The sequence below is a fragment of the Nothoprocta perdicaria genome, unplaced genomic scaffold, assembly GCF_003342845.1.
Source record: "Nothoprocta perdicaria isolate Ctin4 unplaced genomic scaffold, notPer1 scaffold_6, whole genome shotgun sequence".
Lineage (NCBI taxonomy): Eukaryota > Metazoa > Chordata > Aves > Tinamiformes > Tinamidae > Nothoprocta > Nothoprocta perdicaria.
This window is the reverse complement of record NW_020455865.1, coordinates 28,928-53,247: the sequence shown is the minus strand read 5'-3', so window position 1 is coordinate 53,247 and position 24,320 is coordinate 28,928. Positions and strand designations below refer to the sequence as shown.

The 24,320-nt window shown below is 35.2% G+C and overlaps 1 protein-coding gene across 5 annotated transcripts in view; it reads right to left on the bottom strand.

Moving 5' to 3' along the window:
- Window positions 1-4,166: 4,166 nt before the first annotated feature.
- The window catches only part of GARNL3 (GTPase activating Rap/RanGAP domain like 3), a 38,217-nt gene continuing 18,063 nt past the window's right edge, over window positions 4,167-24,320 (bottom strand). For 3 of the 5 annotated variants that reach the window (XM_026049562.1, XM_026049560.1, XM_026049563.1), the window contains 20 exons: window positions 23,633-23,731; window positions 23,055-23,158; window positions 21,932-22,040; window positions 21,324-21,369; window positions 19,922-20,028; window positions 18,959-19,080; window positions 18,055-18,159; window positions 16,231-16,305; window positions 15,313-15,424; window positions 14,505-14,603; window positions 13,138-13,254; window positions 12,242-12,414; window positions 11,187-11,345; window positions 9,969-10,035; window positions 8,928-9,035; window positions 8,711-8,829; window positions 8,158-8,293; window positions 6,861-7,070; window positions 6,431-6,542; window positions 4,167-5,648 (listed from right to left, as the gene is read on the bottom strand). In XM_026049562.1, the coding sequence (XP_025905347.1) occupies window positions 5,492-5,648; window positions 6,431-6,542; window positions 6,861-7,070; window positions 8,158-8,293; window positions 8,711-8,829; window positions 8,928-9,035; window positions 9,969-10,035; window positions 11,187-11,345; window positions 12,242-12,414; window positions 13,138-13,254; window positions 14,505-14,603; window positions 15,313-15,424; window positions 16,231-16,305; window positions 18,055-18,159; window positions 18,959-19,080; window positions 19,922-20,028; window positions 21,324-21,369; window positions 21,932-22,040; window positions 23,055-23,158; window positions 23,633-23,731 (2,336 nt within the window). In that variant the 3' untranslated portion in view covers window positions 4,167-5,491. The remainder of the gene's footprint in view (window positions 5,649-6,430; window positions 6,543-6,860; window positions 7,071-8,157; window positions 8,294-8,710; window positions 8,830-8,927; window positions 9,036-9,968; window positions 10,036-11,186; window positions 11,346-12,241; window positions 12,415-13,137; window positions 13,255-14,504; window positions 14,604-15,312; window positions 15,425-16,230; window positions 16,306-18,054; window positions 18,160-18,958; window positions 19,081-19,921; window positions 20,029-21,323; window positions 21,370-21,931; window positions 22,041-23,054; window positions 23,159-23,632; window positions 23,732-24,320) is intronic. The other 2 variants (XM_026049561.1, XM_026049564.1) reach the window with 1 other exon arrangement.

The window sequence follows — 24,320 nt, the reverse complement described above, 5'->3', positions numbered from 1 at the left end:
GTTGGCAGATGACTTAGTGATGCAATTTGATTGAGAAATAATTTTTTAATGACAAAAAATAAAGGGAATCTGCACCTGCTTTAGCCTTTCTGTGTATTCGTCATTTTTTTTTCCCCCATGTACAGGTCTTAGATGTATTATTTTCCTTCAGTTATTGTGTTCCTTTCACCTATTCCAAAATGACTATAATGATCAAATACGATTGTAAAATACTTTTTTTCCAGTGTTTTTTTTTTTTTTTTCTTTTTACTATGTAAATAAGATCTAAAGAACTATATTTATAAAACATAATTGCTTTGCTCCAAAATATATATGTTGTGCTAACTTCCTTTTAGGACATGCTACAGCAAAGAAACTAAGGACATAGCCTGGCTAATGTTAACTTCAGCTGTCTATGGCTTTTCCTTTACATATGTACTTGCTTGCATGTCTGGGATTTAAGATTGAGGAATAAGGCTCAAAAAGCTGCCTTTTGCCAGGACAGCTGCACTACCCTGCTAACAGCTACTCTATAAATATTTGAATTTCTTCAGACAAGTTTGTATCAGTGTACACTTCATATAAAGAAGTATATACAGGACCTAAATTGCAGCAAAAGCAAACAAACCACCATATGTCTACTCTTAAAAGGAGATAATGTATCATTTGCAAAAAAAAAAAGAAAAAAAAAAAAGGCATCTTTTACAGTGTTAATTTAAGGGACAAAGGGATAAAGCACATTTCTGAAGGTCTTAAAAAAACAAAACACTGTAGAATTGCTTGCCCACACTCTAGAGATGTTGCATATGGTTTTGCAACCTCCTGCATATGCATAAGGTCAAGCCTCACAAGCTAGTGTCATTTGTGTGATATAGCACTTGCCTAAGCAAATCACATCTGAAGCAAAATCTCTACAGAACGTAAATGGAGGAAACAGTAACCCCGTAGTACCATACTATAGTACCCTCCCCATTTAACAAACCAAATTTATAGAATTGCTGCAAGTACAAAAGAAGTGATCTCAGGCTTATTTTATTATAGATGAAATAATAAATAGGGTCTGTTACTGCTGCAGAAAAAGCAATGGTGCAATTGCACCAGTTCTAACTATGATAGAAACATTCCTATTTGGATGCTACCTCTAAACCACTAAGCATACATCTTATCACATGACATTAAAAATAATGCCAATACATCAAATTTTAAGACAAGTGGTGATAAACAGGTTTTCATCACGGAAATGTAGCAACAGTCTTAACAATATGCAATTATTCAAGTACAAAGCAATCTGCTAACATTCAAAGATTTTTTGTTAAAACTGACATTGAGTTGATAACACTTTCTGTATAAACCTTTAGAGACATAACATTTACATTGAGCCAGATAAATATACAAAAAAAAAAAAAAAAAACCTTTTGATTTTTTTTATCTCTTTGAATCATGTGCTAATATAATTTTATGCAACAACAAGAGTCAGTTGCAGGTCAGCAACAAAGTGAAGCAGCTAGGTGTTGTATAGCCTGGATTAAGTTATTGTCCTCTCCTGTATGTTAACAATAAAAAAATACTTTCTATCGTGCCTGTTAGGACAGATGTTTGCTGCAGACAGTCATGGAACATTCCCTGTATCCTTACAGTGTCTAGTTCTCAAGGTATAGATAATTCCCTTGCAAAAATTACGTAGGTTATTAGAAAATACTGCTTTAACATAATTGTCAGGCACTGAGCATATGAACTGTGAAACTAAACTGTTAACAGTGTTTATACAGTATACCATACATAGCTTCATACATAGGCAGCAACAAAACATGATACCAAATCACCTTTTCACTTGCAAATGAGATGCTATTTGGTGTAAGATCAAGTTATGTTAGCTTCTTACATATGCTGAGTACTTGTGAAAGTTGTGAAAGACAGCACAAAGATAAAAGAAATGCTTCCCAAATACACACACACCCCCCAAAAAATATATATATACACACACATAAAAAAAAAAAAATCTGGCTGGGAAAGCTGCAAAAAACACATTATAAATGCACACCTTTAAGACAACTTGCATTAGCATCAAAGTGGCTTGTCCTAAATAGCTGTATTGGCATATCAGCAGAAATTAAAGACAGGAGCAGCAACTTTGAGCATATGTAACTTGTTAGGACACAACTGACTGGCCGTGTACTCAATATTTCAATTGAATCTACCAGTCAATAACAAATATTTATTATATATGAGAAATATGTGTCATGTGGCTTGTATGTATATATGGTCATGTGCAGGCACACGACTTATTCTGGCTCTTGCTTGCGTGCTGTTCCAGGGCTCTGTCACCCTCACAGCAAAGAAGTTCTTCCTCATGTGCAGATGGAACTTCCTGCATTTCAACTCACACCCATTGCCCCTTGTCCTATCACTGGCCACCACTGAGATGAGTTTTGCCCCTTCCTTCCTACATTCACCCTTCAGGTATTTATACATATTAATCAGATCCCATCTCAGCTATCTCTTCTCCAGGCTAACCAGGCCCAACTCAGTCTTTCCTCATACAAAAGGACATAGATATATTTTAATAGATATCTAATAGATATAGTTTTAGATATATGTGATACAGTGCCTCATGGAATTTGGTTCTTGTGGCTTGTGTCACAACAAAACTGAAACATCCTACTATGCTCTCTACCTTGTACTTCCTGTAGGAGAGCAGTCTGAAGTATAGAGTAGCTACATGTACACTGCAACCTGAGGCCTCAGCTACCATCTCTGAGAGTCAAAACAGCCAAATTAATGTCACTTGATCCCCCTTGATTCCTTTACATAGGTCTGATATTATCCCTACATGCCTGCAAGACATACTGATTAATTACAGAAGCAAAAACTCAAGAGATTACAGTCTTAAGGCACTTACTGCAAACATTTGGAATAAAGACAGGGTTTTTTGTTTTTCTTCTTTTTTTTTCCTTCAGTATTTACATCCTCTCTGTCCTATTAAAGTTATTCAAAGTTATTGCCTTTTAGGTACAGAAGGTAGCAATGTGACTTGCTAACAGTTTGCATGTGAGCCATTAAGTCAAGCTACAGCTTAAAATTCATGTTATGGAAAAAAAAAGCAAACCCTAACGACTTCAGTCTTCAAATTTTACCAGTAATGCTTTCAGTTCTTTTACTGCTTGTTAGTATTTCTTGGGTATCATCAGTGATGCTATTACCAGCAGACATAAATACAAATGCATATAGACTGTGTGCCTGTGCATGAGTTTGTGTGTGTATACTGCAGAAACTACTACTTAAACCGTGGGCAACACTTTATTGCCAGTGCTGTGATTCTGTTCAAAGAAAATAACTTGCCTTCCCAGAGCCCTTGACTATAATCATGTCTTGGCTATCATGCAAATGTCACAGCTATACGCATCCTAAGTACCACTATTTCCAGGGGATGTCATCTGCCAGGCTTTCTCCATTCTTCTTGGTCTCTCTAGTGCTTCATCTCTGAGGCCTTTCTATACCTTTCAGCGTATGTATTTGCTGAAGTTCTTCAAAATAGCTTTTAAAAACTCCCTGCAAAGTTTCAGCCACTATCAAAAATGTTAACGTAGATACGTTATGTTAGAATAGCAGGAGTGAACAACTGCAATTTATTTAAAAACTGATATTCTGAGAATGAAAAGCAAAGTTTGCGGTAAAACCTGAGTTACAACACATTGGTAATCTTCAAAAAAACAAATCACCACAAAAACAAAAAACAGACAAAACAGAAGCAAAATACTACATCAAGAAATCATTTTATAGAAAGAGCAGTTGATAATTTTGCTTTCTAAACCTATCTTAGTGTGGCGAGTGCCCCCTAAAGTGAATTCAATGAGTTCACAGAAGTGTTAACAGTTTCCAGCAAAAATAAGCATCACATATGATACTTCCAGACTGTTTTTTTTTTCAGCCTTAGCTGACCAGATAAATAGGACAGGGTAGATTAATACATTCTTTGGAAATGACATTTCCCCCCTCCCTGCAAAAAGAAAAAAAAAATTACATCTTGCAAAGACTTCAAGCTAGCATTTCTTTTCAAAAGTTTTCAAGTAATAGTAGCRACTGGTTAACTGCTCCTGAATTAATTATTGTTTGAAAATATTGCTTCTTTCTTTGATTGGCCACTGTAGCTGAGAATAAGAAGTAATCCCTTCAATTAAGGCCTTGCATATTTTCTTAGGTGGAACAATTAAGCCATTATATATAATAAATAGGGCTCCGAGTACTTTGGCAAAAGTTTTACATTCAGACAGACTGACATGAAAAAAAGGCACAAACCTCCAGCTATTAATATTTGGACAGAACGTGAAATCACAATACATAAATGCCACTACAAAAATAAATCAAGAAAGCAGAAGTATTTCTAGGTATAGAACACAAAAACTTGCTACTAAAGCTAAAATTTCCATATATAAAAAGCCTGTGTCACATTCTAATGAAAAAAAAAAGCAAACCTTTTCAACCTTTGTTTAAAATTGATTCTTGGCATAGAAGAAAGGATTTTAAAAAATCTTTAAAGATGAAATCCTGTTCTTTAACATAACAAAATGACCTAATATGACTATTTCCTAATAGAAAACTAGCTGCTCATCAGTGAAACTTCATTCTGGAACCACTTAGAAAAATACAGTTATATGGAGCAGAGACTTACACTGTTAATGCAAGAGCAGACAACAGGTAATTTCTGATGCCTGCACAGGCATCCTTGTGTAGTCAAAAAGCAAATCAAGCATTGGCTTCTGCCTATAATGGAAAATTTGTATGTGTAATACCACAGTAGCATCTCTGAAGTTAGAGAAGCAAAATTTTTTTTTGATTTTCACGTTTTTAAGGAATATTTCAAAAGCTTGTATTTTATACAAAAAGTCTCTGCTCAGGGGTTCTTTATGCAAAACAGTTTTCAGGTTTCTTTTAAATATGTAAATGGATAGGTTAGAACAAAGAAAGCAGCATGTTCATATCTTACCTGATCTTTACAGAATATCCTTGATTCTTCAGTGAACACAGTTGCACCATTTCAAGGTACAGCTTGAAATTCTTTTTTTTTTTTTTTTGATTAAAATACAAAAGGTGTCATTTACGTTACCAAGTTCTTTCCACAAGACACACTGCTGTAAAACTCATAATAGCAATAACAGTAATCAGTTAATTTAGCTACGGGTTACTTTCATTCAGGTACTTCAAAGATAAGAGGTTCAGAAGAAAGTTTACTTTTTATTCAGTTTTATTCAGTTCAGCATAAAGCTGTCACTGATTACCTACCTTTTAAATGACACAACAAGTAATGGCTCGTTAACTGAGAAAGGAACACATCTGTATGTCAAGAATGTAAGCATCACCAAGTCAGGTTGAGCTAGTCAGAACAACATGGGTTTTATAAAGATTAATCACCAATACCTCCCATCCACATTTATCACTAGAAGCAGTGTTAGTGACATTCTTACAGAGCTCACAGTTTTAAGAAAAGGAAATAAGACAGCTTTTAAGACTGTCCTCACTTCAAGTCAATGATGTCTTCATCATATAGAGAAGTCAACTGAAAAGGAGAGCTGGACAGTGGGCTCTCCTCGGTGTTTGCTAGTGTATCAGTCTCTGAACTAGTGGAAAGATGACACTTTTCAGAATTGCCTTCCAAAGAGCTTGAAAGTAGCCTGAAAGGGAAGATAAAGGTCACTAAAAAAAGTACACAGATCAGAGCAAGTAGAATAAATGACTAATTCTGGATTCAATCAAGCTGTACTAAACAGAATACCATCAAAACTGAGTTTCTCTCTGTTCACCTTTTCTTCAATAACCATTCATATTGCCACTACATAAGCACAAAACAATTAAAGCGAACTTTACAAAGATCTGAATATTCCAAAAAGCTATTATTAAAGTTTTTAATTCAAAAAAAAAAAAAAAAAAAAAAGCCCACAATCGAATATAGGTTTAAATTTTCAAGAAAACACATCTCTATTTTATCCTGACTAGATTCTGTCTCTACACTTCACAAGTGTAGTTTGTGAACAGTAAAAGCAGCAGAATGGTAAGAGGGGCAGGTAAGCAGAGCCATATAGACTAATCTAATGCTGTTTCTTTACAATATTTATTTTGGAAAGTTAAGACCACGTGAACAAAACAAGAGAGTATTCATAGTGCAGATCTAGTAACGCAGATCCTAAAGAYGGACTCTGCAGTAGGTCCCCAACAAAATTCCGTTTAACCTTGTTTGGCTCATAACATGATGTTAGCATAAAGTGAAATCATTTCAATACTACTAATATTCAAATACTGAAACAAATACATTAGTATGAAATTAATATTTATACACAGAGGTCTTAATCAACACCTAGCCCATTGCGATGAGTATGAACAGTGAGAAGAATAGCCTGCAATTCTGAAGACATTAACAGTCTAACGTAAGTTCTTTTTTTCAAGCTAATCTATTTACCTGTCACTACTAGTTGATCGTACTGCTCCCTGCTTGAGGTCTGACTGTCTTTGAGGAAGCTTTTTTTGTTGCTTTGGGCCTTCTGTCTTGGAAATCGGTTCATCCAGGAGACCTCAATTAAGGAATAAAAGAATTCATACTCTCAAAACAGAAATACTCATTAAAATATTAAGATCTCTCTCCTTGGTTTCTATTAGTAACTACATACTTTCTAGCTGGCTAGGAGTATCAGGCCTAAAATATGACTAGACACTAGCTAGACTATTTGCAAATAAGAAAAAGAAAAGTCTTATCACGGTTTCATAGTAGTCGTTCATAGTAGTTACTCGCAAATAAAACTGCGTGTCATAAATCTGTCTGTGGTGGTACAAAGATTAAAAATATCCTAGTTGGTAGTAGACATGTACACTAAACGATGAAGGGAGTTTACCCAACAATTCTTTACGTGTTCTGCTTGCAATTTCTTTAATTTCCATACGAGATAATGATAATGAGTGAGTAACAGGAACAGAAGCAATGCCACTACATATTGGAGTAGTGACGACCTTGGGAACCAAAGGTGACTTCAGAGGTCGTTCTATGCTCCGCCCAACCAGATTACTGAGAGGAATTTTGTACAGGTTTTTGCATGGAACTTCACCTGTAACATAGAAGAAAAAAGTATGTTACACTTCCACAATAGCAACTGTTCTTGATGTTGACAAATGAAAAGTTATACAGGCTTGGCTATGATTCGGATGATTCCGAATCTAAATAATCTTTTAGGGCAAGACCTTTCTTGCCCCAAAGATCTTTAAACACAAACAGGCTATGAAGAAGGAAAAATACAATCAAATTTTGCAGTCTGGCATTTTGGCTTAGAGAGAAAAAGGCTGACTCCTAGTGACATGGTGAACTGGCAGTGGAAATGCCAAGTGAATTCCCATGTCACCCTACCAGCCTCAGGACTATAAGACCATGACTTTGCACTCTGTACAAGATCTCCCACATTTTAATATGCTGGAATACTGGAACCAGGATCTTAATTGACTGAAATATGGCTCCTCTTCTTAAGCGACATAGCTGAGTTTGACTAATTAGACTAGTTTCTAATTTCTAGAAAAAGTAATTTACCCTCAAATATTGCTGCCTTTTAAAAATTAATATTAATATTCCTTCCACTCATCCAAAGAGTGTAGCAGTAGATCATTGAGCAAGATATATATACACCCTGCATTATTCTAATTGATGTTCATTGCTTCTCCATTATCATTGCCCAATTGATTGATTAGTCACAGGTAATGTTACTTCATATTGACTGTGAAAGCTCATTTCATCTAGAACAACTTCTTACTTTTCTGGTTGCAAAAGTAGTAGTTCGTAAACTACCATCCAGTGATAGCTAAGCTGGTCTTAAATGAAGTGAACAGTGTATGTGACTTTCCAAGTTTTCCCACAACATTGTATCTTTTCATTCTTAGTCTTGTCTATACTGCCAAAGATTGATCAAACTACTGAAATCCAATTCATTTCTTCAAGGCAGTGCTGTCATGCATTCAGAGGATATAGTGTGAGGGAAAAGTTCAGCCAGGTGCTTCAGATCTGTGAATAAATACACAATGACTATCTTCTGGACTCAGATGTGAACTTATCTTTTACTTGGTTTACTTAAGATGTGCTGCATTAAGACATGGCAATTTTTGGAATGACCCAAGACCATCATCCAAGCTTCCTGGAAACCATGTTACCTTCTAAAGAAGAAAGAGGACATTCTGACATTTCATATGTTATTGGTGTTTGAGGAGAACTTCTTGAACTCATTTCCCTGGAACTGCTACTAGATGATCCACTTACTGCAGTAGTAGCTTTAAAATAAATGTCTGACTGAAAGAACAAAGAGCTCACAATTAGTACAGTAGACTTTCTAAATCATCTATTGAATAAAGCTTCAATTATTACCCATTCTTTTCTAGTCATTGTTTCAGTACTGCTGCCAAGTCAGCCATGGTTAGTGACACAAAGATTACCCAATGTAACTGAATCCTTCTGTCATGTGGAAAACAGTATTTACCCCTTAAACAGATACCTGAAATCTAAATTACTGGGAGCAACAAGACAGAGAGAGATGAATTCCGATTCTCTTTATACTTGATACAGAATAAGGGCACACGTGTCAGTAGTTACCACACAACAAGTAACACATATTTCAGTTTTGTTTTGATTCTTTTTTCCATTGCATCAACTTTTTTTTTGTAAATTAGATTCCAACATCTTAAGAAACTTGCTCTTCTTGTGTCTTACCCTTGATGATACAAGTTGAAGTTCAGGTACAACTGCTGTGTGGACTAAGTTCCCATTCACCACTAACCGAATCTCGATGGAATCAATAGTGAAGGCAAGAATATAAGGGAAAGCACAAACTGCAATGANAAAAAAAAAAAAAAAAAAAAGCCTCCTCTAATAGCTAAGTGCAAATATAATGAAAAAAGAGCCATCCAGTAAAAAAATACTTTCTTACCCACAGCATAAGGAACTTGGTTCCAACTAAAGTGGAAGTCAGAAGCCGATTGTTGGATCAATGGAGAACCTCCATTAAGGGGATACACCTTCCTATACTGGCAAACATCTATTAAGAAAAAAAAAAACCCTTACAAATGACAAACACTGGCATTACAGGCAAATTTTGCAGGAGAATGGGTTGTATGGGAATACATACAATCAAATATTTTTATAGAGTATCTGTTACACGTAGGTAATAGAAAAAACATGCTTCCCTTGTGAATTCAACAGTTTAAAGACCAAAATATACCAGATCATTCGGAGGAACCTTGACAGACTGAAAAAAGGTGCAGAGAGAAACCTCATAAAGTTCAACAAAAGGAAATTGAAAGTCCTGCACCTGAGGAGGAACAACTCCTTACATCAGTGTAGGTTAGGGCCCAATGAATTTGAGAACGTTTGGCAGAGAAGAACCTGGAGCTCTGTGGTCTATAATGATACTCACACATATACACTGCAGGAAGAAGTATATGTATGTAGTATCCAAACCTTCTTGCAAAAGGAGGATGAGAGAAAGGGACAGCACAAAGAATGTGACACCACAGAGAAAAGGGGTGGAGAGAAAAAAAAAAACCCACAAACGAGCACACCCCCAAACCAAAAACCACACACACACACACACAAGCAAAGAAACAATGGCTGTACATTTCTTGGAAAAACGTAGTAAGCATGTCTATCTCACTCATCTTAAGACTGAAATAGAGAGGAATAGACTTTTCTGAATGAAGTGGTAACTTCTACAAAGACTTTACATGCATCTGTATAATTGAAATAAAAGCTGCACAGCTTGTATTTCTAAATTTAGCACAGGTTGCAATAAAATAATACTTCCATTTTTAGTTCTTGTAAAATGCATTTAGATTGAAAAGAATATATGTTGAAAATCTTTTAACAAAACACTGAAACCTATTTTAAAATATGTACATAGACTCCACGGAAAAAGAAGAAGTATCTATACCAATTGAGACCTCACCATTTCAAGTTCTTTCTAAGTACTTACAGTTGTAACATAAGAGCAGCCCAGCTTCACCATCTTCATATACATCAATAGCTGCAACAAAATTAACCTGCAATGATAATGGGTAAGGGTAATGGAGAGACAGACCAGATACTGAAGATACTGCAAACAGGTTTTGACTAAAAAGTAATGCTATCAGGTGGTGGGTGTACACAGCAAATCACTTTTGTATTCACTGTTGACTATATTTATAAAGTAATAAAAACTTATGTAAGTTATTTGTCAAAGAGAATGTTGGTAAATGGGGTGATTTCAGGACAGGGGTGAATCTATATGCTATGCCAGAAATATCAGTTCTAATAAGAAAGCTTTTAAAAAAGCAAAAAACAAAAGAAATTCCACAGCATATCACACATAGCAGAATGACCAGAAACATCAATTATGGGATCAAAACCACAAACACTTAAAGAGATCAATATGGATATACTTCAAGAATTACTGAGTAGGTTGAATTTAGAAGCTTAGAACTGACACGGAATAAACTACAGTGTTTTTTGCATATCATAATCTCTCATACTTTAGCCCTGCATTTCTCTTTTACAGTTAAATTAAGAAAATCAGAATACCCATAGAGAGTAGGGTATCCTTTCAGAAAAGGTGATTTTATTGAAGAACATAATTTTAAATATATATATATATATATATATGATGAAAACTTCTCTGCATATAAGGGTACATCAAATTCTGCACTACCTTTCGTTAATGTAGTATAGATTGGAGCACATCAAACCATTAAATACGTAAGATCAGATTAGTCATGCACTTCCCAGATCACAGTATTTCTTATTTTACCTCAGTTCACACAAATATGCAAAGCTGAATGAGACACTAGTGGTGAACAGCTGAGTTTCTTTTGCTGCAATTTCTTAATAAAATACTAAAACTACAAAGAAAAAGCAAAAAGTAAACTACTGACTAAGACAGGAGAAAGAAGGATTTGCGTTTCTGCCCACAGCAATATTCCTGAGTATGTTCTTTGCTAATGCATTAAACCTTATATTTACACTGGGAATGATTAGTATTATGCATCCTAAAAGGAAAAATCTCAAAGTCCCCTAAAGCAGAGGTTATAGAAGTGAAAAGAGACATTAGGAGCTCCCTAAATTATACTTTCAGGAGGCCGTTATGGGATGCACTAAATCTGCAAGAAAATATGCTCAGCATAGCTCTGAGAAACTAGTTGCAGTGCTGAGACCTTACCTTGCTTGCTTCAACATGATGCAATCTACAGGACTCCCCCGTACTTTCATTAATTAAATCAAATTGATGCCGATACGCTACACAGATCATATTGTCACTGTCTCCAGTAGGTCCATCAATCAGTGTCATAACCACTGGAGGATCAGAAAGGCATATTTCCTGTAATATAAATATTCAAATTATTCTCTTTAAGTTCTTACTAAGTTTAAGTTTTAAGTAAGTTCTTATTAAGAGTATTAGAGATGAATTTCAAGTCTCCAGCAGGTCGAGGGAAGTGATCATCCCCCTCTACTCAGCCCTGGTGAGGCCACATCTGGAGTACTGCGTCCAGTTCTGGGCTCCCCAGTACAAGAGGGATGTGGAGCTGCTGGAGAGAGTCCAGCGCAGGGCTACCAGGATGATCAGGGGCCTGGCACATCTGCCCTATGAGCAAAGGCTGAGAGAGCTGGGTCTGTTCAGCCTGGAGAAGAGGAGGCTGAGGGGGGGCCTGATCAGCRTGTATAAATACCTCAAGGGAGGCAGTGAGGAGGAGGGGGGTGGCCTCTTTTCAGTGGTGGGCAGGGATAGGACTAGAGGAAATGGCTTCAAACTGAAGCATCGGAAGTTCCACAGRAACTTAAGGAAGCATTTCTTCACTGTGAGGGTGACAAAGCACTGGAACAGGCTGCCCAGAGAGGTTGTGGAGTCTCCTTCTTTGGAGATCTTTAAAACCCGCTTGGATGCAGCCCTGTGCCACGTGCTCTAGGTGACCCTGCGTGAGCAGGGGGGTTGGACTCGATGACCTCTGAGGTCCCTTCCAACCTTYGGCATTCTATGATTCTATGATTCTAAGTCATGTGCTGTAAACACAGAAACTTGACAAGTAATAGGTAGAAAGTTTAAAAAAAAATCTGGAAGGTTTCATTGGAACACATATAATGGAACCTCATAATACAGCTTCTGCCTTAAATCTATTCAGAGGTTCAGGAAGACAAAATATATGACCTTGCCTTCCCCCCTACTAATCGAGTGCTCYCTAGTCTCTAAAAGTAATTAAGTGAATTGATTACACATACCCGGATGTACTGGAATTCATCTACTGGAGAGTCAGACGATGACAGCTGAGAGCTGCTGGTTAAACTGTTGCATAGACTATATTTCTTTGTGACAAGTAGCAGTTTGTTCCGAATAGCCACAACAATCCTCAGTCCACTGCCATGGTGAGTATTAATGGCATACAAGTGGCAGCCTGAGGAAATAATGCTCTGGATTAACTAGTTAAAGGCCTGCTTTTTTGTTTACTATTTGTCCAGCAGTTAGTACAATACAGCTCTGATCCATGACTAAGATAGTTTAGTATTACAGAATTGCACCCCCCAACCCATTATCTAACATTATTTTCTCAAAAAAAAAAAAAAAAAAAAAAAAACACAAAAAGCTATGACTTTTTTGAAATCTCATTAATTTCCCTCCTTACCTCAATATTTTCAAGTAAAATACTAAATATATGGATTTTTACTATTCTGTGCATTCCAGTCTTCCAAAGAACCTTAATGCTGATCAGAAAATGCTTACATCAACTAAAATAATGTGCAACATCCAAACTTTCCTAAGCAGTATTATTAATAAAAAATTGCCACTGCTCCTCAACTTACAGTGATCCTTTAGTTTACTCTTGCATTCCTGCATAATTCTTCTTTTATCTCTCAGTTCTGAAAGCAATATATCTATTTTTTTCTCTGGAGCTTTTCTTTAGCATGAATTGCCAAGAAACTTGGTATTTTTATGAAGTACTTAAATAACACGCTGGACTATATCCAAACTTATTTTCACATAGAAGCTTAACAAAGTTTGAATTGACTATCTGGAATAAAATTAAACAGCTTTAAGAGAACTGATAAAACCTTTGTCAACTACTGCCACAATACCTTAGTAGACATTTTTAATGAATAATAATAATTTTAAAAATCACCTTTTGTTCTTTCCAGTTTATTTTCTCTACAGTCATATTTGCTTCTTATCATCTGCTTTGTTTCTATATCCTTTTGGATTGCACTCAGTCTGAAGACCAGGAGACGAGAGTCCTTCCCTGAAGGATGGAGAGAGCCAGAAAACATCAAGTTGGAAAAAAATGGTGCTAGTCTGAAATGATAGTTGCTAGACAGCTAAAACAGCTATCAGCTTTGAATGTGAGGGTTAGAAAAGCTGGCAGTAAGCTGAAAAAAAAAAATCCTTTTTTTCCCCCAAAAAGATTTTTTAGTGGCAAGCAGCAAGATTAAATTCTTTCTTGCAAAAGAAGAGGAGTTAGTAAGATGGTGCAAGGTTGAATATGATTCAAGTTAATAAATCAAGCTATTAATGTTCTGCAGAAATTCTATGTTATTGGGGATATACATTTAGATGAGAACAACTGAGGATGTGGTCAGATGGAGAAAAAATCTTGAAAAAAAATCTTCTCTGGAAAAAACAAAGAGAAAAAAATGCTCTAATAAAATGGTTCCTGCTGTTAATTATTGAGGTATTTTATTAATTCTGATAACTTTCCTTCTGCAACAGGTAAGCTTTTCAGCAATTCAGGCAAAACTGGAAACAGGCAAAATTGCAGACTAGAAAACCAACATTGCCTTTGTCAGGGTTCATGAGGATCATCCTCACACAGTCTCATGCAAAGTGTTTGCAATGAATATAATGCACCAGAGACTTCTTTCTATGTCAAAAACAGTGAAAAGTCTTAATTTAAGCTCACCAGAAGAGGTATTCAGGAACACCTTTTCCAACAAAAAAGCCTGTAAGACAACGCTGAAGGGCTAGGAAGGGTTAGGAAATGGCTTTAGAATCCCATATAATGAGCCCATAATTGGCTGAACAGAACAGAATACAGATCCAAATGTACTGCAAGAGAAGGGAAGCACTGCACCAACAGAAGCTGTATGTGACAGCTTCTGTATGTACTTCCTTATTCTAAAGCATCAAATACACTTACCCCTGACAGACACGACTACCTGATAAAACAGGCAGTCCCTAAAACACTGAGACTTACACATAGCTGAACAGTGTCTGAGCAGCCCAGAGGAAACAGGGAAAGGGAAAGAGGTAAAATTATCTCTAAAGCAAAACAATAAAAACTCTAAAACCTAACAGCAGCTATGGGATAGCTGTGTACAGTCACAAAAGGTGATTGTATAAGTGTAGTACTGCAAGAATTAAAACCTGTAGCATTTTTATGCTTCTTTCTTTAAGACAAATAGCTGGACTATTCCCTTCTACTGTTGTGTCTCCTGAACAGCAGCGAGCCAACAACATTTATATTAAAAATCAAGGAAAAGGAACTTCTCCTACCTTTGTCTGTTCTGGCAATCAAAAGATTCAGAGCTTCCAGCACATGCATCTGCTTTATTTGGAGAGTTTTATCAAATACTTGTACCAAAGGTTGATCATCTTAAAAAGAAACATACATTCTCTTTAAAATTTGCTAGTAAGTGATTTTGAACTAATTCATTCTTGTAATTAAAGCCCTATTCTTTTCTCATGAGAATGAGGCAACCTGCTTAAGTCTGCTATGAATATTGTGGTATCGCAGCTGATATTTCCTTAAGGGAGAGTTTCATCACTGCCATGGATCAGATTATGGAGCATAAAAGGGACCTTTCCTTTGGGGAGTTTGAGAATAATCACCAAGAATTAACTTCCTCCTTCAGCTCTGACAGCCTTACATGGCTCACAAAGCATAAAAAGTCAAGCCAGGAAAAGTCTTGGCTATGGAAGTTCAGACCTTCTTTGCCACAAGCCTTTCGCTTCACACTTAATAGTATCATCAAGGACTAAGAAATCCAGACAGATTACACAGATACTCCCTGAATTTTCATTTGATTTCATAAGTCATTTCAGATAGTTGAGAAAACAGCACTGGAAATAACAAAGCATTCAAAATTTTACATTAAAATAGATTCCTTGATACGACTTGATTCTCGTGCAGAGAGAATTTTTGCAACTAGGTTACATAAATGTAATAAACTCACTTGGATTGCTAACTATCTTTATAAGCAAAGAGCAGCAAACAGCTGAACAGAGTTTATGAACAAATGTTTTCAGGACTCTGGTCAGATACATAAATAATTGACATAAAAAACTCTAGATCATTACTAACCATCTACTAATAAGATGCCAGCATCTGTAGAAACTAGCAAGGATTGGCCCCAAGAATCCGCACAGACAACCTCATGAGGAAAATTGTTGCAGAAAGACTGGGCCTCCCAAGGCTATGAAGTAACATAAGGTATATATATTAAGTACAGTAGTAAATAGTAATTGTAAAGAAACAAAATGTGATACACAGTGACAAGTAATAGCATAGGTATTTTTGGCAATTTCTATTACTCAAAAATATATTTCTAAACTTGAGATACCAGAGTTTAGTTTGTTATCTTACAGAGGAAATATTGTCCCTATCAGTTGGCTTGGAAGACTAATAAATATAAGCTGCATCTCTGGAATACTGGAATCAAAACTGGCACAAATGATATTCAGCTCACTGCTTACCTCCCAAGTACTTTCCCTTCCCCATCAAATATTACCTTACTCTCCCCAACAATTAACAAATATTAGCTGAAGTCCCTGAAATGCTACAAGCATTTCTGACCCTACTGCATAAGAGGCACACAAGAAAGTGTGGCTTTCTATCTTTTACTCTCTATTCCCTGGAAAAGGTTATTACTACATTGGAAATAAAAACATAACTGAATTTTGTTTTAAATCTGATGGGAAGTTAAAAGTTGATTGCATACAGAAAAATATGGAATTCTCATTAACTACTCTCAGATATTAACATATTTTGACCTTCTTTAAACTTCAGAAGTGCTTCTGCTCCAGATTTATCTTTCCTATCCAATTTCTCATTGGATATTGTCTACTGAATCACTCTAACTATGCATTACTTCTTTTGCCAAAGCACCTAATTGCAAAAGTAAATGGTATACAGAATTGAGATGCAATGACATACTCAATGGCATTTAGAATGCAGCAGTTTTTAGGAACTCTCCTTGGTCAGACAGATCATTATACTCACCTCCTTTTTACAAAGGCTTGTGGTTGTCAAATTAGTTGGGGCATCCCCTTTTACAGTGGTTTTCAATTTCAGAGCCTAATACAAAATAGATGCTTTATTTAAATTGAGTTTTTGTCAGTAATACCAAAGCAATAAGTAAATTAGTAAATTGCATAACTACAAAGTAGTTCCAGATTAGAATTCCTATGGCCTTTAAGTAATTTTCTGAGGCAAGAAGCAGTATTCCTTATATCCTAAATAAAGGTGGCACTAGTTACCAGTGGGCTCTGTTAGATATATCTGCTCAGTCAAAATATGTCACCAATCCCCCACCTTCCCCTCAAAAAATCATTCTTGTTAACAAATACTTAAATATACCGCTGAGTCAAACAGTGAGTTTTGTTTTCTGTCTGAAAAAAGATTGGCTGTAACTAAAGGACAGACACATTCACAGTGTTATGCAAGAGTGAAAGACATGCTACACTTAAAACATATAGCTGTTAAGTTTGAGAAAAACTTTCATTGAAGGGAAAGATTTGAATACAAAAAGAACTCCAAGAAAAACACTAAAAATATACGTATGAATTAACCTGCATTCCCTTTCCCTTTGAAGAAGGCTATGCCCAAGATGGAGGTCTTGTTTAAGAACTGTTCCTAGTTGCTAAATGAGTATCTTAGCATCTTTCAACTGTGGAATAATGAAGATCATAGGTCTCTGTGCTTTACATAAACATAGTTTCCTTGGATTTCTGTAAAACTTGTAACTTGTAAACTAAGGAAATGATCTGACATTCCTTTCTGAATATTAAAAACATATTTACTTTTATTTTGATGTCTGTCTAGAGTTGCAAACTACTTCCAGGTTGTTGCGGAATGGTGTAGACCAAGTATGGAAGAGAAGACCTTGCAAGACTACCAAAGACTACCAAACTATTACTTAACAGCTCTGAGCTGTCTTTGCACCAGTTTCCACAGACTGATCTTAAGCTGGTACTGCAACGTAAAGTTTTGGAAGAGATGTTCATTATCCATTATATTTCTGGCATGCAATCCAGATAGTACCTGAACTTCAAAGGTCTGCTGCTCATAATAGGAAACAATATTGATTAAGTAACACAGTTAAGAAGGAAACCCAAAGTCCTATGAAACAGCTTCCTTCTAACAGCCTGTGGATAAATTCATTCTTAGTGAATAACTATTAAAGAATCCTCCAAAGACTGAATCTGTTTTTGTCTGTTATGAACCATGGGCATTAACTCTACAAATATGTTTGAATCAAATGCATTTTTCAGTTTAGAAATAGACAAAAAGATGTTAATAAGTCAACAGAAGATTTGAGCCAGCGTCTGCTCTGTTCAAACACCTTTGTTTTTAAAGATGTGGGGCAATCTCTGAATTAGCAGGGCTGTCAAAACTTCTTCCTTAGCTAGAAATTCAATCTGAATGAAATTTATGTAAGAACTCTATGAATTACTCCATGAGTAATTTTCTTCAAAGCACAGAAAAAGATTTTTTTTTTTTCTACTTGGAGACAGAAATCATCTGCAGTACAAAGAAGGGACAGACAATTTAGGTTTTATCCTAAAGGATAATTTTTCTGACCATGCTTTCCCATTTATGTATTTTACAAAAATATTTGCAACTGTGTGGTCTATCTTAGATGTTAAATACTTCTACTCATATTTTACTTTAAAGCAGGTTAAGTTAATCCAATACTATAGAACTATTTCAGCTCAGAAGGAATCGTATTAATCCTGCCATAACTCTGTACACGAATCAAGTTATAATGGGATAAGTGACACAGTTTTTCTAAACACAGACACATACTTCCTAAATTGAGCCTACCTGACCAAGACGGACAAATTCTGCTTGCCGAGCTTCCTCTTTTTTCCGTGTTGATTTTGGGGACTCTGGTAACACATCACTAAAGGACCTCCTATTGAGCATGTTCTAAAACAGGGAAAGTAGCGGGTTGTTGTTGGTTGTTTGTTCATTTTTAATGGAACCAAAAGTTTTCATATTACTTTATTTTGGTTAATTTACCCTAATATCACTTAAATTTTCTGTCCTTTTGGGGCATTTTCCTTTCATCATGAGCCTAATTGCATAGCTTTTGAAGGACAGAAATCACAGCTCCTTCAATACTTCACTATTTTACCTTACAACATGCCAGCATTTATCAGTGTTACATTCTATAAGATCATTTAAAAAGTTCAAGTAGCCCTATTTAGCTAAGAAAAATGAATGAAGGAAAAAAATCATTAATTTTAGAAGTGCTGAAGTTCTCTTTTCTTGGTTTAAAAATCACCTCAAGACTGTTTCTCATTCTAGAATAAAGTTATCCAATCACTATACAAGAGAAAACAAGGTTCAAATTTACAAATAACATAAAAATTAGGTGCACTTTTATGATGAATAGACCAACACCTGTTCTGAATCTTCAGAGCCTAACCTTCCTATTCCCTTATTAAAGGTAGGATTATAAGAAGTATAACATAGCTATGCTTCTCCCCAGAGAATTATGTCTTTTCCCATTATTAACTAAGTGCATTAAGAGTTCTGTCTTGAAAGGACTTTCTTACAACTTTCACACAACTGTAAAATAAGTTAGATGCCAATTAATATTTAGCCTAGTATATGCATTTCGGTCCTCATCAGGATAATTGCATTTTTAATCTACAGAACATTCAGTGTACTAAGAAGAGTGGGAATGGATATACAAGGGGTAGAGAGATCACTTATGACTTACATTTACCTTGTGTAGATCGGGCATCAGGTCTTGGTACAAAGAGCGAATCAGCATGTCTAGAGTTCGTTGACGTTTCTGAGCAAATGTTGGGGTTTCCAAGGTGGCTTTTTCTGCATTTATTACTATAACAATGTAATAAAAGAAGATAATTACTTAAAAACAATTTGCTACCTTTCACTAACTCTAAGTTGTCCCTGTATGAAAATACTTGTTTCTTCATGAATAATTTAGATTTGTTTCCCTTTTCAACTGTATTTAAGTAAATGACAATCCTCAAAGCTTAACAGTAAAACAGTAAAAAAGGAAAATTCTAAAGTCATCTCGGTAATTATCCCAACTGTTAAAAAAATAAAGAAAGACTTCTACTCAATTTAAGTGTTAAACCAGTTACATTACTAAAAATATTATATGTGAAATGAGATCATATACATGTAAAATCAAACAAGCTCCTGTCAGCTAAATGTTTAATTGTAATTATCACAATCAGGTCCCAAAGACCTCTTTTCTGGCTGACTTAGAAGGGTAAATAAAGATCGGTGAAATCTAGAACTCAATCACTGCAAAACTAAAAGGTTCTTAATGGTGCTAAAACTTACTATTGGCCATGCACTCAAAAAAGCTCATCTTTCTGGGTTTTCTGAGCTGTTAACCTAACAGCATTTTCAGTTCTTCAAATTTCCAAGGCCCTTAAGAAAATGCAAAGCTACATAAGGCTACACATTCTGAAAATGCAAAGGTCAGTTTGGACCTAGCAGCTGGAGAACAGTAATAACTGTTTCTTTGTTGCTGTATATTTCTGGTCAATCTAAGTGAAACAGTTTGACAGAACTGATATCCCATGTACTTTTAAGAAATTCGAAAAAATAAATATATGCAACACTAAATAAATCTATGCAGAACTATGCAAGAAAAGTGTTTACTACAGACTAAACGTTTGAATTCCAATTTATATACAGCACTTACATTTCACTAACACAAAATCCCTGAATTCCCGATGATTTGTAAACACAGGTGGGGATGGAAGGGGAGGCCCAAAGAGAGGAACACTTTCTTCTGAAAATATTTTCAGCCTATTGAAAGAACAGTTCTTTATATGTATTGAAAGTCACATTTAAACCCCGCCATTTTAACATAAACTATTCCAAACAGAAGCGAGGACTGGAAAGTGTTATCAAGGCATATGTTAGGTAAGAAATGCCATGGACCTAATAACAAAATAAAAGTTTATAAATGGGCACAGACTATTCATTCAGACCAAAGTTCTACAGTCCATTACACTGGGTTACTAACAGTATCAACACAACTTGGTAGACCTCACAGAACAATACTCTTACCGCTACAGGCAAAATCCAGTCCTTTTCAAACCAACCAAGCTGTAACTGTTGATTACCCACAAAATGCGTTCTCCTTATTAATTTTCCACCTTGCCTGTATCTTCATCACATACACATTGAAGATTTGATTCTCGCTCAATAAAACAGGTTCAACTACAGTAACTGTTTTCTTGGGAATGTGTAATTGACTTTGCTGAGAAAGTTAAAGTCAGAAAAGCTGATATAACAGTTGAACTTGCTGATTTTTGTGAACCATAATGAATCCAGCACAGCAAGAATGAATGGCAGACACCAAATCTGTGCATACTACATGCCCATTAAGTCACAGACTCTTTAGGGAAAGCAATCACTCTTTGACTTTTCAAGAAAGTCTGAATAATTTTCTTCACTACGAGYCAGCAGTCAGACAAGCATTATCCAAGCAGCATATGCAGCTAATACAGGTCAGAGCAAAGTTAGTGGTAACATTATATATTCAACCCCACTAAACTACTCAGAATTTGTTTGTTCAAATATCAACAGAGATTGGCTGGTCTTGAGTCAAATGGATTCTAGCACATTCAAATGTTTTTGGTTTTTTTTTCCCCTCTCCTCTCTCTCTTCACAAAGGCTACATAAACAATCTGAAATGCTGTGTTATATTTCAGTTGCTGCAGGAGTATAGAATCGTTGGAAAAGAACCTCAAGATCACAGAGTCCAACCGTATTGATCATCCTAGTACCTGTTCCTCTGATTCAAGATGCAATCTTATTCAATCCAGGTAAAAAGTAAACAGTTAACCCTACTCAAGCTGTGAAATGTTCCTCGACTAGTGCATAACTAACTGAAAGRGGAAAACAGAACCACAGCAAACCAAACCATTTATTTCTTTATTAATGCAAAACTAAAGTCATTTAAAGTAGAAATTGAGGGTTTGACCTCATAGTGGCATAGTCTTTGAAAACATATTAAAAAAAGGTCTCAAAAGCTTAAGGTCCTGTTTCTTTCCACTAGAAATTTAACGTGAAAAAAATTTACTGATAGCACCTACCTGTAACTATCATTCTGCTTATTATACCTCACCAAGGCAAAAATATCTGCCACACTAGATAAGGAAATTAATCCAGTGCTAATGAAGTTCACTTGTATTTTAAAATAAGTTATTTTTTCCTGTAATAAAAACAGATTCAATAATGGTCAATTATATAAGTCAATGTAAAGACATAAAATATTTCAGGCTAGGATAGTAGCATATTCTACTATCATGAAGGAGGTCTCATACAAAAGTTTGTGATTGAACAACAATTTTAAAAAACTGAACATAATCACAAACACAAATTTCTGGCTATTAGAGGAAACAAAGTATGCCATGCAGTTTTCTACTTGCAATTAAAAATCTCTCCATTGATTTTAATTTGAACATATATTTATTCTGAATTTTGCTTATGCTGAAACTTCCACTGAAGAAAAGATTCTCTCAAAATAATCCAGCTAGAAAAGAAAAAAAAAAAAAAAAAGATAATAGGTAAAAGAAGTTGGAATACTAGAAGGAGTTAGGGGAAGATTTAAAGTCTTATTTTTCTTTTTTTTTAAAAAAAAAGAAAGAAAAATACACATACGCACACACATTCACACACATGCACATATATAAAAAGATACGTGTAAAATGAGAACGAATCATGGATGGCTTGAATGCTGGAGAAGACTCTTCTCCTTCCTGAAACACGATAGTGACAATGTCATTTCCAATATGCCTCTTCCTCTCTACCTGAAAAAATGACATACAATGACTTGAAGGAGATCCATGTCTTAACGATTCTACAAGAGAACAATGAAATACAATATTCCTAAACTGCATACATAACACGAGAAGTGAAAATCTCAAGAGAAAGTATAGTAGAAATATGACTGAAGGCAATACAAAATTATTATTTAGCTATAAACAAGTAAATATTTACATTTACTTTACATAGGTGGCTGTGGAACAACTAACGTTCCTAAAAAGCAAATCCATGAATTTAAATAGAGGCACAAAAGGGTTTCCCCCTTTTTATTTCCAAAGGATAAACTTCCAATATATTCTGCTGTGTTCTTGTCATCAAAGCCAAAAGTATGAAAAAAATGACATGGAAATTTAAAAAACAAAGACATTAAAATTATTTCATAGCCTCTAATTAATCTAATATAGAACTATTGCTTACAAAAATAAAACCATGAAACATGCACTTTTCAAACAATTTCAGATAAATCACTGTGGATGTCTGATACACGTGTAAATACATGCACTTAGTTATATATTGTATAAACATTTTATTTTCTTATAATATATAGCAAGTTTCAAGCAATGGACAAGAGCTTTGCACAAGCATCCAAGTACTCACATACTTCTTTATCTGTGAGAGGGTAACTGTACTGCTTTAGAGGAAATATATAAAGCTTGCCATAGCTATTTTCATGCTCACAAGTGAAATTTCCACCCAATACACATTAACAACTATTTATGAGATCTACATTATGTATGTGAGTATTCATATATGTCTAATTTCAAACCTTCTGAAATTCCTAAATTCTTTGAGACAATGATATTTGCTTCAGAATTCTGCAAGTCAAAAACTTCAGAATCTTCATAACAAACATAAGTAACTTCCCAGCATTAGGTATAATTTTGAGAAAAACAATAGCATGAGTCTTGAGTCTTACATTTCTAAAATATTTAAAAATTCAAAATAGAGACTTTTTTTGCTTGTTTATTTAATAAATAAAAATAATGAAATCCAAGTACCTGCTGCTTGTTCTCTCTAGAATATGGTAGCATGGTTGAAACATGAAACATAATTTCATGTCCTTGGTAAACTGTATAGATGGAAAATGATCCTGTTGTATCATCTGCAAAGGAAGACAACATAGACAGCAGGACTATGCTTTTTAGGTTGTCTAAGGATCAGAAGATATTTCAGGTCCTACTACCAAATCTTCTTTAATAGTCCATTTTTCTGATCCACTATTTCTTGATAAACACATTCTAGAAGATGTTCAGATTATGTCCTAACACTATGAGAAGAGTGACGTCTTAGATTCTCTAGGAGTGTAATTTCATGAAGTGATATTGTTACTTGATTCTATTGACAGCATCCAGCCTATCTCAGATCTACTCCATTCCAATATAAAGTGAAATTCTTCATTTTAGAACACAGATTGAAAACTTTTCTTCTACTGAATTCCATACCAATTATTTAAGCTCACCTGCTTTTTCCTGGTGAAGCAGAACATTTAGCATGCATCGGACAAATTCTGTCTTATACACAAAACACCACATGCAGTAAGGAAGAATATTTACTTCCTTGCTTCAACAAATCTTACTTTTGGTGTCCAGTCCTCCTCTGTAGCCTGTCCAGCCTTTCAAAGTAATTTTGTCGCCCATGAGACCCAAAAATCTTTGAAAACTTTCACTTCCAGTTTCTACACATAGAAAGGAGAAATACTAAGAATAAAAAGTTCTGCTTTTTCATAGAGCTGCCATTGAAGATTAATATACAGAAACAGGTCCTGTTCACAGTAACACTCAATTACATGCAGAAATCAGTTTCATCTCAATTATTTTCTCCTCATGTCCCAGCCTTCTGTCTTTATGTGAATATATCTATGCATGTTTATATATATATAGATATATCTATCCAGCCTTGTGTCTGAAAAGGTTTCATCATGTGTTGTTAAACAGTAACCTCTCTTGCTAACTCCAGAGCTCTGTCCAAGGGAAAAGATATCCTCACTACATAAAAACTTAAGAACGGAAGATCAAGAGTGACATTTCACACTTAAGAAGAATTGCCTCCTCCTACTGCTTTTCTTTTCAAGCTTAAGTTGTATAGCCTACTTCTAGACAGGAAATTCCGATGTACTTGAAGTGTAACARAGGATTTGGCGTACCAACCTCTTAAACAGATTTAAAAAGTTCAATATTTTATCTAATATGTATACAAAAAAACTAACAAAACTACTGTCGGCATATTCATCATCTCCCTTCTCATTTCCACTTGCGCATTATCTG